General features: G+C 31.6%; 1 protein-coding gene across 1 annotated transcript; it reads right to left on the reverse strand.

The window, feature by feature from the left end:
* Positions 1-3318: 3318 nt before the first annotated feature.
* On the reverse strand, positions 3319-17246 carry Smp_156380 (hypothetical protein; the record flags this gene model as incomplete). Its single annotated transcript, XM_018799397.1, has 2 exons — positions 3319-3471; positions 17184-17246. The coding sequence occupies 2 exons, from the start codon at positions 17244-17246 to the stop codon at positions 3319-3321; spliced, it is 216 nt and encodes a 71-aa protein (XP_018651190.1).
* Positions 17247-18957: the final 1711 nt, after the last annotated feature.

Here is an 18957-nt window from a genome sequence, read left to right on the forward strand (position 1 = left end):
GGAGCTTAAATCAGAAATTATTCGAATAACTCAGTTTTATTTGTAAATTCGTTCACTTTGAACTATACAGAGGAAATATATGACATTAATTGTTAAACGTTCATATAATAGAATCGGATATATGACGGCCAATAACTGGATAAATGTAAAGGGTAGCGTCCTTATTATTTTTTGGGCATGAACACTGATTTAGCAAAGCACCAACAAATCAGTTAGTCCGATACTAAAGACTTTATACTGGTTACAATCAAACGAACAATAAAAGTAAGCATTTCGGTCCTAAAAATGAGTAGTTGTTTTATAGTAGCAATATATTTTAAATGGACATTGAATAACATATATTTCAGTCAGACAGTGAGTACTACTCTTGTCAAAAGTTAAATGTATATTCATGACAAGTGTCAAGAAAACGATACTGACTATCAGTTCTACCTGTTAATTTCAACTCTACATCTAACATAAAACAAACAATATTACAGCGGAAATAATTTCGAATAGAACCACTAAGAATTACTTTAAGAAGTAATAAGATCAAAAACTGGTAAGTTGTTAGCACGTGGACCATATTCATTATTATATTCATTCATTTTGTATAATTGACATTAGAATAACTGAATACATTTAGTTCTATAAGTTTAAATATAAAAAACTAGCATATTGAGCATATCAGCTATAAATGATCATCTATTCTTATTCTCATTCATATTTCTTATTAAAATAATAAAAAGCTGATCAAAATCTAACAATTAAAAACATTTTATTGAAACAATTCAATATTTTCATGGTTGAAAGTGTCAGTCAATTGAATCTAGACCACCTGGGAAAACTTGGTGAAAATACTAAATCTCCATAAAAACCCCTTCTGACAATTAAAACTCAATATTTAAATTTTTTTTAAAAATCAACTCATGTTCTATAAAAGAGAACATTAAATTTATTTTCAACTTGACGATAAAGTAAATAATTTTCTTCATCTATAAGTTATTTACTTCTAAAAAAATATTTGATCAAAAATAGATTGATAAAATAAAAAAGATACTACTTATCAAGAACTATATCGTGTCTGAGATCTATGCTATCTATGAATTTCAACTGATTTGGAATTATTGAAAGATGGTTTTATGGAGATTTAAGTTGTTAAATACTTGAATTTATGAAGTGATTGAAGCTTAACTACCATGGAAAACCTGAGTCCTGGTTTCGAATCCCGCGGGGCAGAATCGTGGATATTCATTGCTGAAGAGTCCCATACTGGGATGAAACGGCCATCCAGGGTTTCTAGGTTTTCCACGGTGGTCTAGCTACAATTGATTCATGATTAGGAATTATTAAAAATATGTAGTTTTATATGTTCTGTGAAAATGTTTTATTTACTGACATTAAAAAATATTGATTAAAGTTTTATAGATGACACTGAATATCAGTTACATCATTAAACAGTCTATAAATTCATTTCAAATATTTATATATTTTCAATATATAAAGATCAATCATTTTGGGAGAAAATATGCATTCATCATGCATAACTATGTAATATATCTCTTAATAACCTATAGTGAATTTTTTAAAAGTATGCCATGGATTTCAGCAAAGAAAAAATGAACTACCGACTAATTGACGTTCGAAAAGAAAACCGAATGTTAAACTCCCGTCTTCCTCTTATACTGTCACCCTCACACATATACACAAGCGAATACAAATACTATTTTTTTAAAAAGACAAACAACAGACTTAAGAAATAGAAACATTTAAGGTGTTTTCTTTAGAAAGAGGGTGTTTGTTTATTGAGAGATAAAACGTTAATATAATGTTGTGATAATATTCGTCGAAACGTTATTATTGATTTATTTGATGCCCTTCCACGTTTTACTTCCTTTTTTTCCTTAAAGATAAGGTCAAAGAGATTTTGAATGAAATTGTTTGTATTGTAGTATTCCATAGTTTTTCTATCATATATATGTGTAAAATAGGCGTACAGGGTATAAATACTATTATATGCAAATTAAAACCGTTTATTCCATCATTCATTGTTGTCCATTTCACCCCGTAATTCAAATTCATCAGTCATTTACAGACTTCTGAAGTTTAGTTAGTTTTAGAGGGGTAAATCACCTTTAGAAAATGTGAAAAAAAGATCGAAAACTTTCAGAATGATTTCTGATTTCATACTTTGTTTTGTTTATTAATTTTTTTTTCAATAAAATTAATTAGTTTATGAATTCAGTAAATGATTCAACAATAACCTATGACCTAATAAGATAAGAATTATGCAATTTCATTGTATTATAGGATTAACTTAATTGCGATAAAAATAAATAGCCTTTTATTCATCTCAATATCAAATAGAAGACTTTATAGAAATACCTGTACATAATATTGTTTGTTTGAATCGTCCCATTGATGCTGGAGACTGCAGTTGGTCAGTCTCTTATTGGCATATGCACATACTGTGCGTATTGCCTCGATATTGCCTTATTTAACAAGCTAGCGATAGAATCCAGGACTCACGTTTCATCCTATTCGGGACTCGTCAGCTGGATGTACTGCATCTCAGAGTTGATGTTCAATCTGGGATTCAAACAAACAATACGAAGTGAATTCAAACTTCACCTCATTGCACAAGCAAGTGGATATCAGGACTCAGTAGCTGAGTGGATAACGCGATTGCGTTTGAAGCGAAAGTTACTGGGTTTGAGTTCCAGAGTGAACATCAACTCTGAGATGCAGGTGCATCCAGCTGACCAGTCCCATATAGGACTTGACGCGCGTCCTGGATTCCACTGCTAGCCACTATCCATCTTTGCTTATAATACCTGTACATAGTGTTGAAAACGCTTTATGTTGATAGGAATTACATTTTTTTAATCATAAAGTTAATATGACAATCTGTAGCATGATGATTGGTTATTTATTGCTACAAAAATTGTAAATGACAAATGGATCAATCAGTGCTTTTTATCTAACATTTATTATTCATCGTAAACATTAAATAGGTCTCCTTTTATATTAATTAAATGAATTAAAAGAGAGACCATGAAGTAAACTGGTGTTACTGATCACGATTTATCCAAGTAACGTCCTTATCCATTTGCTTCAAAACTCGATCTTACTAACTTTCTCGCAAGATTATTAATAAACAATTTGTAGGCCATTTACAGTTTCCTAATTAATTATTTGCAGTCATGAAAACAACCACGAAATATGACTTACTAGAACTAAATAAATGTGAAGCTGTGGTGACATTTCTTTCATTTTGGGAAACTAAGAAACTTCCCAAGTCTTACAAGCTTCATTATCTCTATGGAAAAATACTTTTAATTAATACAGGCCTTTTCCTAATTTTCTGAAAATTGTCTTCAAAGCTACAAAATCACTTGTAACATGAGAGAAAGCCCAAGCTTCTAGCATAGTTGGTTTGATATGAACACCTGTCTTTTCACCGTCATGCTCACAGACGTTGAATTTATCGACCTTACTGCATAATAAGTTACTTTGAATATCAAAAATCTATTCATAATTCAGCTGTTTATTTTTAGTATGTGTTTCCATTTTTAAGAATAGATGCAATCAAGTGTACCGATGTCCAAATCAATGGGGTGAGCTACATCACTTTTAAGAGTCTAACTGTTTGAAAACTAGTTATTATGAAAATGAAATTTAATTGTATGCTTCAACTGAAGGAATAATTCTTTATTAGAGTAAATTCAGTAAAATTATTTCTTTAACGTAAATTCTACTTTTTATTCATTGAGAGCTATTTAGTTAACAAACATGAAGTCTTGGGAGTTAAACAGTTTTGTAAAACTACCGAAATGTAATTCATTTTTGGATAACATTAAAGAAGAATTTACATACTACTATTTCCGACGGTTTTTTAACGTGATCATTATTTTTCTATCGATAAATATAATTAATTAGATTTATCCGAATATACGTCAATATTAGAACTAATAGTTCCACAGAAATTGGGCGCTGAGTATAAAAAAGTCATTATATGTGAAAATTATATGTGAAATAATAATAGTTAAGTAAATAGTGATGATGCTATTTTTTATCAGAAAGGGGGTGTTTTGGAGATTGTAGTAATTTAATAGTTGAATTCACGAGTCGATTAAAGCTAGACTACTATTGTAAACCTGAAAGCATTTGACGGCTTTTCCGTGCAAGTATGGGTCTTCTCAGCAATGCGCATCCACGGTCCCCCTAAGGATTCGAACCGAGGACCTTCGAGCTCGCGCGCGAATGCTTAATCTCTAGACCACTGAGCCGCCGTTCAACGGCGTCAACTTCTGACTTAATGTCTAGCTTTAATCGACTCATGATCTCAACTATTAAATTACTACAATCTCCACAAGACCCCCTTCAGATAATAATCATCATGTGCTCTCTAGTGACTGGCTTCAAGATGTATCTCCTAGAGTTCCGATGAGAAGCTGTGACCAGTGGAGTTCAACCGGGTCTGCTGTGAGATAGTAACGCACTGAAGACAATGGTGGACGGTGGCACAATTCTGTGGATTGGTTGAAGTTGGACATTAACACCGTTGGATGACGGCCAGCTCAGTGGTCTATCGGTTAAGTGCTCTGGCGCGAGACTGGTAGGTCCTGGGTTCGAATCTCGTGAGGCGGGTTTTTAATAGTGGTCTAGCTCTAGTCAATTCATGAATGTAGATATTTTTTTTGAAAAGTTTGATTTTGCTTATAACCCTGAAGAAGTTCAGACAAGTTTGTTGGATGAAACAGTGGAAATATTTAAATTTCAATCACTCAGATTTTTTCAAATATAATTTTCATGTATAATAATTAATTACACTAGTAAGCACGTATTTAAATGTTTTTTTTTCATTGCTAATGTATCATACTATTTGAATAGATTCTAGTGAAACAATTTCATTTTGAATAATAGAATTTTCAGAAGAGGGTTTTGTGAAGATTTTAGTAATTTTGTATAGTTGAGATCATTAGTCAATTGAAGCTAGACCACCATGGAAAACCTGGAAGCACGGGACGGAGTAACCGGTGGAGTTCAACCAGATCTATTGGGAGATATCAACTCACTGAAGACAACTGGTGAACGGTTGCTCAATTCCGTGGATTGGTTGAAGTCAAACATTAACACCGTTGGATGCCGGCCAGCTCAGTGGTCTATCGGTTAAGTGCTCTGGCGCGAGACTGGTAGGTCCTGGGTTCGAATCTCACGAGGCGAGGTCGTGGATGCACACTGCTGAGGAGTCCCATAATAGGACGAAACGGCAGTCCAGTGCTTGCAGGTTTTCCATGGTGGTCTAGCTTCAAATAACTCATGATCTCAACTGTATAATAAAATTTTCAATAAATTTTAATTAGATACTTCCTTTCACGATGAACAATAATAAATAAGCTAATAGTTTTCATTTTTACAGTTGAATTTGTTTCTTTCAAGTTTCTATTGAATTAATCATTTGTAATATGATTTGTTCAACACGATATATTCACTCGTATGTAACTTAGGGGTTTGGTTATTATTATTATTATTATTATTATTACTAATGTGTATAGACTACTGAATTATTTATGGGATTATTAACAGGTGTTTATTAAATTTACAGTTTACTTTAATTAATGAATGAATGAAATAATAAGGCATCTGTAGTTATTTAATAGTTTATACTACTTATTATACTACTTATATCAACAAAGTGACCTATTTTAAAGAATTAATATCAATAAATACAATGAAAACTATGAAATTATGATAAAAAGCAAATAAAAAGCCATTTTTTCTTGGCAATTAAATTTTTTTACCTTTGCGTTCAATTATTTATGAACACATAATTGTGTGTGTGTAACAATATTGAAGACATTGAATTTTTCCTTCTTCAAGTGTAGATTACTTTTTTGTTTTTTTCTTTAAAAAAACTTTTGTTAAAACTAATAATAAATAAAATACCATTTTATAATGAAATGATTAATGCATGAACAAATGTAACATGTGGAACAATTTTTGTTGTTTTATAAAAAATTGTTATAAAAACAACAAATAATATTATAAGCAAAGATGGATAGTGGCTAATAGTGGAATCCAGGACGAGCGTTTCGTCCTATTTGGGACTCGTCAGCTGGATCTAACTGCATCTCAGAGTTGATGTTCACTCTGGGACTCGAACTCAGTACCTTTCGCTTCAAACGCCACTATCCATCTTTGCTTATAATGCTTGTGAATTAAGGCTATATCGAGGCAATAGGCACAGTATGTACATGTGGCCAATAAGAGACTGACCAGTTGCACTCCTATGCATCAATGGGAAGATTCAAACAAACAATACTAAGTGAATTCAAAATATATAGTAATTAGATATTTTATATAAAATGGAGAATAATTACTTTTGAAAAAAATCCCCATCGAATTCATTTTACAAATATGATTCGTGATAACGACAAGATCTTTTTATTGAAATAATGGATCTATCTAAGTTAAGCAGCCATTGAAAAGTTAGAAACACTGAAAGGCTGTTTAGTCTTGTTATTCGACACCTCAGTAGTATACACCTAGTGATCGGATTCAGGATTTTCGGTCCTGTGCATAAGCGCTATACCATTAGACCAGTGAACAGAGATCCAATGGTGTAAAATTGTAAATTCAGTTAATCCATGATATTGCACAGTCATCTTCAGTTGTTTTCAATGGATGACTTCTTCATACCCAACACAGATGAACTCTGCTGGTCATGGGTTCTCGCTACAACTACAGGAATTTCCTATCGAAGTTAGTCATTATTGAGCACATAATATTTATAGATTACTCAATCTGGTTTTACCTCTTGAAGTTTAAATACAAAATTATATATATATATATATATATATTGTTAACTCTGTGATTTAATAAAATACTGATCGCCAGTTACCTTTTACACAACCACTGATAATGTATGGCTTTTCTAAAGATAGGTTGAATAACACTGTAATTTATCGATAATTCAAAACTGATAGAATTATACTTTTAAATCTGGAATTTTAAATTCTTGTTCTTTTCATAAGCAATACCAATGTAATTTTAAAACATTGATAACAACTTTTTGTAACATTTTTTAAACTAACTTTTTAGATTAAACTATAAGGTGCTAAACATGCATATGGTTAGTCGTATCTCAAACTCATAAAAATATTTATACATCGGTAAATTATTCTTAAAAATCGAATCACTGATGTGAATTAGGTCTGAATGAAGAATTGGATAGTGGCTAGCAGTAGAATCCAGGACGAGCGTTTCGTCCTATTTCGGACGCGTCAGCTGGATGCACCTGTATCTCAGAGGTGATCTTCACTCTGGGACTCGAACCCAGTATCATTCGCTTTACACTGCATCATGTTACCCACTTAGCTACTGAGTCCTGATATTCACTTGTTTGTGCAATGGGGCGAAGTTATATTCACTTGGTGTTATTTACTTGTATCTTTTCATCGTTATTTAGGACTGTAATTGAACAGTCTCTTATTGGCATATATGCATCCTTTGCGGACTGCTTCGATATTGCCTAAAGTCACAAGCTTTATAAGTAAAGATGGATAGTTTATTTAGGTTCAAATTTCTCAAAAAACAGTTATACACAGTATCTGTCGTAGTGTCAGTGTACAGTGAAACGAGTTATTTATAAGTAATCTCGACATTATATTATATAATTATTTGCGAAATAAAATCTTCACCTAACATTTTAAAATTACAATTTTATAATTTTCATATCATACAATTATTACTTATTCTATGCGCACAGCATTTTTATTGACTTCTACCTGAAGTTTGTAATAATGATGTCGTTAAGAATAACAGTGAAAGCTCCATGGCCAAACCATCCAGCTCAGAGAACGAACCTTCACCGAAATCATCCACCTACGCTACAAATCTTCTCAACCGTCTCAATAAAAGAACCTTTATTCATTTAGCAATGCTTTATATTCGTTAAAAAAGGAAAAAACACATTCACACCAGTAGTTCATTATTTGTCTAGTTACTATAGTAATGTACGCTTTGTTCCTTATTCTTTATAGTAAAAATAATGATAATAAAATCAAACAGTTGAAAAACCTACACTATTTTTTGTTCAACCAATAATGAGACTATTTTTTGCTCCTCTACTTAATAAATAAGGGTATCTACTTGATCAAGTTCCAGTGCTTTGACAACCAATCAATCGAATCGACAATGACGACAATGACAATTAATTAATTTCTCGTAAGAAATCTTAAACAAGATCTTAATCATTCAAACAAGATTTCATGAAATTTTCTAAAAGTCAACTTGTCTAATCTTATATAAATAACCAAATTAAGATTTTGTCAGTAACAACTGGAGTTTCAATATACATGTATATTGTAAGACAAATATGACATTGAAACCAATAAAGTCTTGAATTTAAATACATACAAAAATACACATGTTATGTAACATTTCCATTAATCTATAATTACATTTATTAGCTTATGAATTAATGATTTTTCTCTTTTTTTCGGAATTTCTATTCAGTTGTTGTTCTCCTTTGCTAAACAAACTTTATGATACGTGACTAACATTCTTTTCAATAAATTGGATGCACTATTATTGTTTCTATTGTTAATTTTACCATTATTGAGAATGTTATGATCAGTTTTCTGAATTGACTCAATAATTAATAAATATTTATTTTATTCTTCAATGTGAAACAAAGAGTGCCTACTCAGTGGTCTATAAGTTAAGAGTTCTCGAGCGAGACCGATAGGTCCTTGGTTTCGAATCTCGTGAGGTGTGATCATGGATACACAATGATGAGAAGTTCCACAATAGGATGAAACGGCCGTCCAGTGCTTCCAGGTTTTTCATGGTGGTCTAGCTTCAATTAACTCATGATCTTAAATATTAAAAATTACTATAGTATCCACACAAAGAAGAAATAGTTAATCATGCAGTTACGAAAATTAAAAAAACATCTAATAAATATTTTGATAGGGAAATGAATTTATTTTTAAAACCTTTAAATGACTAGAATAAGAAAAATTTATCTCACCTAGTTCAGTCTAGAAATTTACTAAATAAATATATGTTTCTTCTTGGTGAATGATATTTGATCTTTTCATGGAGGTCCTAGTTGAGATTTTGTAAATTAATAACCTACGATAACATGGTCATGATGTCCGACTATTTAAAAGCTGATATATTTTATATAGTATATCTTTCCTGGAAGCTATATAATGTGATGTAGAGTGGGGAGAAATTGTTAGAAGTCTATATCGATTTTACTTAATATGTTTGGTAAATCATATGGCATATAGTAAATCGTACTCCCCATGGTTAATTATTATGTGTACAAATAACAGTTTTAATTTATTTGATTTATAATTAACCGATTGATCTGTCTTATAACAACTATGTTCGATTTAGGGGTTAATTCTTTAATAACTCGTTTATTCTGTCATGGCATTATTTGTTCAGTATACACATTACTTTCCATGAATAATATGTTTTATAGTTAACTAACTGGAATTTATTTTTATTGATGTAATCCTATGCACTGAAGTCTTATTTAAAAAAGAAATAGTGTTTCTTAGAATTCAATGGCGCCAACTTATATGCCTCTGGTTGTGTATATGTGTGTAATGTAATGTAACGCATTTCGGATCAAGGGAAATGATAACTGTAAGTTGATAGTGTTATCCATGTGAAGTTATATTTTTCAAATAACATTTAAGATATTTAAAGCCAGTGATCATTTTTTTTCAATCCTATTTCCATTAAAAGAAATATTATTATTAATTACGGGTCACGGTATTTAAATCTGTCAGATAAATACTAATTGAGATAATATTGAGCCATGTGCATTGTAAATAACCATTAACAGCTCCCAGACAAAATTCAAGACAAGACAGTTATTACGATTGTATTTTTTATAAACAAAAAGTATGGTAAATATATTTATAAATATTGTTTAATAGTTTATAGAATTATCATGAAAAATAACTAAGTTCATCAATATGTGTGATCTAACGCTTTCACATTTATAAATGAACTCATATATGAAGCACTTGGAATCGTGAAGACAAGAGCAAAAGAAGCAAATCAAAGAACACATTGAGCCAAGAAAGTAAGTAAGTCATTTATAAATCATTGAATGTTATTGTACAAAGAGCGCATCTCATTTCGTTATGCAAAACTACGATATTGACATAGAAACGTTATTGAAAAGTAAACAACAAGGATTACTAAAAATTCCCATAATTCAATAATGACACAGTAATATTTAGAGAAAACAATAAGTTTCAGAAGTCTTTGTCAAGTTTTAGATTAATCTATTAAAGGAGGACAATATTTTAGAAATGTTTCTGTCGTAATTATATCTATTCAACTTATTGTTCCATTAAATAGATCCGATTAGAATCAGTTTATCCAATAAAATATAGATTATCTATGAATAAATTAAAAAGCACCTGCATTTTTCAAATAGTCATCAAAATTAAAAACATTGACAACCACACAGATATACTGTAAAAAGAGGAGAATCTAAATCCTGTGGGTAGTTTACAAACCAATATAAAGGCTTACTCCGTTTTCATAAATCCCTGAAAAATGCTCATTTTAATATTAACCTCTATAGACACTTGTAAGTGCCTATCAGGACTCAGTAGCAAGGTGGGTAACGAGATGGCGTTTGAAGCGAACGGTATTGGGTTTGAGTCCCAGAGTGAACATCAACTCTGAGATTCAGGTACATCCAGATGACGAGTCCCAAATAGGACGAAATGCTCGTCCTCTATTCCACTTCTAGCCGCTATCCATCTTCTCTTATAACTACTGGTTCGTTCTGATAAGTTTGCAATATCACAAATTGACGAGAGTTGGAAATGTAAACTGTCATATATCAGCTCAGTCGCATGAAGTTATAAGAACGTTCGACTAACTTAAATATCATAGGTCTGATATCTAGTGATGTTGTGGATGTAAACTCCTAAGTTGCTTTATCATAAAATGAAGCAGCTGTCCTACGCTTCCTAGTTTTTGGTGATTGTCAAGTTATTTATGTCGATTAGTGACTTAAACTACACATAGACTGATGTTCTCTTCACGAATAGTTTTTATCATATATACATAACCCTGTTTCCAAGAGTCTCAAATGTGTACACTTATTTGAATTAAAACTAACTAAGAAAGGTTACAATTGAATAGACCAAACAAAAGTTGATTGAAATCCGAAGTCAATAATTAGTTCTAATATGTCCATAACTGTTTTAAACCATTCAACTACATTGTATGTTTTCTCAGATTAACATTACAATAAGACATTACTTTTCATTATACAATGATCACAAATAAATTGTGTTTTCTATATTAGACAATGTTTTATCATTCAATGTTTATTATTTATTACATTAAGAAACTAAGTATTTTCAACAGTTAAACAAATATTATTGCTCACAATGCTTGTTAATTAAGGCTATATCGAGGTAATACGCACAGTATGCACATATGCCAATTAGAGACTGACCAGTCGCAGGCCTAACACATCGATGGGAAGATTCAAACAAACAATACAAAATGAATTTAAATATTATTTTTGTCTGAATTACTGACTACTAAATGAATAGTAATTGATTTTCTTTCATTGTACAGTGTGAAATTTATTAAAATAATTGTAGGTTATATCGAATGCATGCGTGCACTGTTTAGTATATGACGTAATTATCCTCACCAATCAGAGAGGAGTGAATTATCGATCAGAGCATTGATACACGAAAAGCGCACGAGCAGTCTTGAGCACTTATCAGTCCTGTTTTCTGCCTAGCTCAGTCAGTTAATTTCAAAACACCAATAACAGCCTATGCAATATGAATCATTATTCTTAAACATACTGGGTTTATATACCAAACAAACTAACCACATCGTACCATAAAATAGAAAATAATATTTGTACAAGATTTAGCCAAATGTGGCTGTGAATAGAGGGAACACTAATCAATAGACTGGGTATAACTCAGGAATGGTAAATCGAGTAATAATAGTTTATGGGTCAAAATAAAGCTCATAATAAGAGGGACACGAATATGGATACCTTAGTTACTAAACAATTATATAATAGGAAATATACATATCATATTGGTCCATAAATATCCTCAAAAGTTACCATTCATAATTCTTTTCGAGATATAACACTGTAAATAGTTAACAATAAATTATTGTCTAATTAAACTAATTACATTACTATATAAATCTTTAGTAGCGCATTATTATTATTTATTATTTAATTTGTTGATTGGATTCAGTTAAAAAATTGATCTGAAATATTAACTGGACATGTTCTTGAATGTTAGAGCACTAATCCAATCATATTTCATGGAGAAGCTCTGGAAGAGATAGAAACATACACATATCTGAGTAGCATCATTGATGAACGTAGAGGGTCTGATGCACATGTAAAGGCAAGCATTGACAAAGCATGGGCTGCATTTCTACAGTTGAAGAAAATATGGAACTCAAAACAACTGTCAACCAATATCAAAGTCACAGTCTTCAATATGAACGTCAAGACAGTTCAACTCTGTGGAGCTAAAACGTGGAGAACTACTACAACTACCATCAAGTATTTATAAACAATTGTTTACGTAAGATGCTCAATGTCCGTCGGATGGATACCATGAGCAACAGTTTACTGTGGGAGAGAACAAACCAACTTCCATATGAAGAGGAAATTAGGAAATGACGTTGGAAGTGGATAGGAAATACATTAAGGAAATTACCAAACTGCGTCACGAGGCAAGCATTAACTTGGAATCCTGAAGGAGGACGAAAGAAAGAAAGTTCAAAAACCACATTGCGTCAGGAATCGGAAGCAGATATGAAGAGGATGGATTGCAACTGGAAAGAACTGGAAAGGATTGCCGAGGAAAGGGTTGGATGGAGAATGCTGGTGAGAGGTCTATGTTCCTCGACGAAGGGTGAAAAGCTTAAGTAAGTAAATAAGTAATGTTCTTAAATGTAAATTTGATATTTTTAAAATCTTGTCAAAATACATTCAAACGATAAGTCTTTTAACCAACTTCACTTTTAAATAAGCGATTATTTAAACACAGGTTGAGAATCATTGAGAATTTAAAGAATGTCGAAAAGTTGTTTCATTCTGATCTCAATTTTTGGTGTATTTTTCAACAGATGATAGTGTTTGATACAAATCTTGCTGATAATCGTACAGTCACTAAAATCCATATTATTTAAAACAGATGCTTGATTATTTTTTCACAATAAAAATAAATACTTAGAATATGTAGTACAGAGGGCTTCATATCACGTAAAGAAAACCACCATTTTCAAACATATGAATTTGCAGTTTACTATTGTTCTAGTAATAATCACACTATAAACAGAAAAAATTAGGTGTTTTGATCATACTCATTTAACTGTTAAGCACTTTGAAAGAGTTGCTATTGTTGATATTTTCATTTCTTGGCAAACATTGAAATTAGCTAGCAGAGTTTGTGGAGATTGTCAAATCCCATAATTTATGTCGTTGATCAGTCTCAAACAACCGTTGGAAACTAGAGTAAGAAATAGTAGTTCTGGTGGAACGTCGTAATAATTAGGGCTCAGTCATTTCGGATATGAGTAGTTAGTCATCAATTATATTAGATTGTTGCTCAATATCGCTAATTAACTGAAACCAGGAAGCTTAACAAAATGTGTTGAGTTTGATTTCCAACAGGGTATCTTATGCTCTCTGCTGAGGAGTCTCATGCTAGGATAAAACCAGTTGTTCAGTGTTTTCTTTTTTTAATAGTTGTATAACAGATGTTAAATCGTTATGTAAACTACAAAATATTGAAGTTGTAACAATGTTGTTCTATATGTTTATTTAAGTCGCTGTTAGTAATCGTTCCGAAATAATCTTATTTAGCATATCACTGAAAATTAGGAAACACTGGACACTTGTCTCACCACAGAAAAAACTTCCTTGTGATGCACACTTACGAAAACACCACGGTTAAACTTCATGGCTCTCAGTGGTCATCATCCCATCAAAGTGTTATTCTTTTAACTTACTGGTAATTAACATAACAAATCCCACACTCATCGTCATAAAAACTCCCAACTATGTTGATATGGTTTGAATTTCTAATCTTTCTTATCTTAAAACATCATTTTCAAATAATCCCTAATATTCCACTTATACAATTGGGCGTTCTATTGCCTTGTATATCTATCAAAATAACTTCAAATATCATGATTATATTCATATTATTATTGTATTCTTTTTGATATAAATGTGTATAAGATTTACTTTTTACTCAAACTAGGTTCTCTAACCTGATAGAAGTGAATAAAGTATCTATACTCAAGAAAAACCTAAGAAGTTTTTTTTAGGTTTACTCAATCATTGTCAATAAAAATAAATACAAACAAACACTAATCAATAGATGGACAAGATTAAATACAACATAAATATAAGAACTTATTCTATTCACATAATCCAGTTAACTAATAAGATGGGAATTGAAACAATAGAATAAATAAGTGTTTATTCAGCTTGGTTTGTTTGTTTGTTTTTTTATAAAAAATGTGATAGTTAATTCACTATTTCACCGTAAACATACCCAATATGAATAGTACGACTTAACTTATAATTGATATTTTAATGCTTATAAAGTATCGTTAATAAATAAATAGATGTAATCAGAAGGGGTTTTGTGGAGATTTCAGTATTTTTCATAGTTGAAATCATTAGTTTTTAATATATTCATCTATTTACGGAACCAGTGTAGCAGCAGCCTCAGCAGCAGTAGGTCTCAATATAAACAAAGGGAAAAACAAGACTCTCCGATACAACACAACATGCACCAATCGAATTACACTTGACAGAGAAGCTTTGGAGGATGTGGAAACGTTTACGTATCTAGGCAGCATCATTGATAAACACGGTGGATCTGATGTAGATGTGAGGGCGCGGATCGAAAAAGCAAGAACAGTATATTTACAAATGAAGAACATCCGGAACTCAAAAAAATTGTCAATCAACACCAAGATCATTATTTTCAATATAAATGTCAAGACATTTCTACTGTATGGGGCAGAAACCTGGACAACTACGAAAGCCATCATCTAGAAGTTACAGGTGTTTATTAACAGTTTTCTACGCAAAATACTTCTGATACGTTGGCCAGACACTATCAGCAACATTCTACTGTGGGAGAGAACAAACCAAATTCGATCCAGTGGAGGAAGAAATGAGGAAGAAGCACTGGAAGTGGATAGGACACAGATTGAGGAAAGCAGCCAACTGCGCCACAAGGCAAGCCCTCACACGGAATCCTAAAGGTCAATTGAAAAGAGGAAGACCCAAGAAATGGAGACAGACATGAGAAGAATGAACGAAAATTGGATAGAACTAGAAAGGAAGGCCCAGGACAGAGTGGGTTGAAAAATGCTGGTCGGTGGCCTATGCTCCATTGAGAGTAACAGGCGTAAGTAAGTAATCTATTTACAGAATGTGGGTTATAACTTAAGATGATTAATAGAGCGTTAGATTCGAGTATATTTGTAAAGTAGACTTCAATAATTATTTGATACAGTTTTTAATTGTTTATAAAAAGGCGGCCTGTTTAAACATCTAGGCTATCTGTTCCTGTCATCTAGATATTTCAACAAGTTATCTAATTGTGTTTGTTTTAATACATCATTATGACTATTAATTGCACAAACTATTCAGGTGAGTTTCTGAAAAGTACACAACATTTTACTTTAAAAGACTACAAAAGGTCTAACTAGAGATATCGTGGTTTCTGGCAATATATAGCGAAAAGAATGTATATTATTCAGATGTCGATTGACTGGACTGCTAACTTCTCACTGGTGATCACTCAATATTTATCGTCGGAATCGATAAAGGAGTAAGAAACGGAAACTTATTGAAATACATGGTACTGAGAATTTTGTATTATACGAAAGATATAATATTGAATAAAGCTGTTGATAATAATAATAAACCTGTGTACAATTAATAATGTAAAAACTTTTTCCTATATAATATAAATGATGAGTAAAGATTGACCTCCAGTAGGATTGAGATATTTGCAACTGATTAGTCGCTATATGGTGGTCAGTTTCATATTTGTGTCAACCCTTGTGCTAATCGAATTCTATAGATCAAATTGCAATGTTCCCACTAGTTTAACTAACTCGACATCATGTGCCCTATTTTCAGATGTTATGTAGTCGAATGTAGTCCGGAAGGCGAACGATTGTAAACGCGACCATAAGTTATTTTGCTAACAAATAACCTATTTGACCAATCACGATGAAGTAAAACTTGACAGGTTATAAAGAATTTTTTGTAAAACTCATCGACTTAACGTTTTGTCCTACCAACTGTTTAATACAAACAAACAAGTTGATGCTGAAATTCTAAATTAATTGCCATAGTCAACTAACAAACACATTTAAGCACTATTAGGTTGCATAAATTTATGAAGGAAACTTTTGAGGTCATAAATGTACTGAGTAAATGTTTTGCTCGTGTTCAGAACACTTCAACAGATCATAGTATAATTAATCGTAGAAACACCTGTGATGAAAATGGAACAATTGTTCTAGATAGTTAGTTGGCAATAATTTTATATTGTTCGACACACATATCTGAGAGAATTCTGTTCACTGAATCCCCTAAATTTGTGTATGATAATCACCGTTATACTGAAAACAACTGAAAAAAGCTTTAAATAATTTACTCCGCAAGTTTACTTAACATGGTATATTAAAACTCTCAAACTATTAAGTGTTTATTATTGATTTGTTCAATCAAAAAGAATATTTACAGGAGACAGGCTATCATTTTGTAAACTAATAATGAATAGTATTCGCATTCGTGGATCGGTTGAAGTTAGACATTAATACTGTTGAATACCAGCTCAGTGGTCTAGAGGTTAAGCGTTCATGCGTAAGACTGATAGCCTCTGGGTTCGAATCCCACGAGCGGGATCGTGGACGCTCACTGCTGAGGAGTCCCACGATAGGACGAGACGGTTGTCCAGTGCTTCCAGGTTTTCCATGGTGGTCTAGCTTTAATTGATTCATAAATTCAACTATGCGATCATAATGATGAATTACTTTAAATTTCGTCACAATTATCCATGTAAAACAATCATTAAACAAATGAATCTGACACGATTTCATTTAAACAAAATAATTTTACTTACCAACTGTAAATTATTCAAATCTGTCATCCATTTATCTAATTCTGTAAAATCCAAATTAGCCATAACTTTTTATAAATAAGTGAATAAATAAGTCAATATAAAGTAAGTATCCATATAGTTAAATAGGTACTATATACTTAAAGGTATTTATTTTGAAAATTTATAAAACCGCATAGTTAACTTTAAATAAACATTTATTATTACTACTATATACATACAATTCAATAGAGAATGTAATACTTTTTTTTCAAGGTGAATTTCTATGATTGGTTAAACATTCATTATAAATTAACATGGACTCAGTGTTTAATTAACTGCCTGTTTACTGATTGGCTTATTTGAATGTATGACCTTGAGTATAAAAAAGGATTTAATATTGCAAGAAATAACATAGTTTACTCATATTTAATATGAAATATATTCTTAAAACCCAGTTTAACTAAGGTAATTACGTTGGTGATTCATATATTTGTCATATGTCAATATCTCTATGATAATGTACTTTTAAAAAAATTAACTTTTACTGTCAGACTTAATTGAATTTGTATGTAACTTTAGTAATAACCCATTCTGCAAAAAATGATAATGATTATTCCATTACTTATAGGAATAGTTTCTATGAGTTTATAACTGATTTCCGGTTAGAAACAAGTAGCTCAAAGTTATCTTAAAATAAATTTTGTTTAAAATAATAAATGTATGAGTAATTTAGCTGCAGAAGTGTAGCGAAGATTAGGTTGATGCACCTAATCACTGGTTAATTTCAGCGAGGGTTCCTTTAAAATTTTTGAAACCAACGGTAAACTGTTTTATTCAAGAATGGAACTCCTCAACAGAACTTACAATTTACTTTGTTAGGCATCAAATCTTGGATCTTCAGATCTCGAGATAAACGCTCAATCATTAGAAGCGTGTGTGGAAAGAGCTCCTCTTCTTGTCAATACACACACCTATGTAGGTTTATACCCATCTGCTACATTGAAAATCTAGTTCGATGTTTCGCAAGCAGAGGAAAAAGATCTTTTCAGATAATATCACAAAGAAGGAATTGGAATTTTTATAACAAACTGACAGAGATAGACTGCCCGAGCAATTTTCAAAGTATTATATGTATTTGTGGAAAAATAAGTTGGAGATATTTACTACTCGTAAGAAACTCCTATTTCTAAGACTTCAATTTAGGGGGGAATTGACTAGGGATGTTTTACATGATAGATTGGTAACAGCAATTAATTGAACATTCTAAGTAGTTAATATTGCATCTGAGTTTTCCGGATAAGTTATATCTACCTGAACCAAGGATAAGTTACCCGAGTTCGGCTCTTCGATGTCCATCTTCTAATTCAGCTGCTCCTGTGGAAATAACTATAAAGAGTACACCATCAGACAACTTAACTAACAAATGAGTGGTCACCTCTATGTAAGGTTTAGAAAGAACCAGATGAAGACAATAAGTAGCTTTATATTGACACAGCTAACTGATAACGTTTATTTGGTAAATAAAACCAAACTCTTTCTATTTATCTGACGTACACCTTCGACGTTTGCCAATAGGATTCTATCCTGTTTCTTAAATATAGGCAAAGCTATAGAGGTCCGAACCTCTAACCCTACTTTATATGTTCGGAAGATATTTGTGATACCCATATCTTTGGTAAACAAGCACTAATTAAAACAGTTGTTTTATGGTATCTCAATTGTATTTGTAATTGTAAGCTATGTTTTGACTCATGGATTAAGGCATTTTTTGATTGTTTATAAATTGTAGTCAACT

Source organism: Schistosoma mansoni, chromosome 3 (assembly GCF_000237925.1).
Source record: "Schistosoma mansoni strain Puerto Rico chromosome 3, complete genome".
Taxonomy (NCBI): domain Eukaryota; kingdom Metazoa; phylum Platyhelminthes; class Trematoda; order Strigeidida; family Schistosomatidae; genus Schistosoma; species Schistosoma mansoni.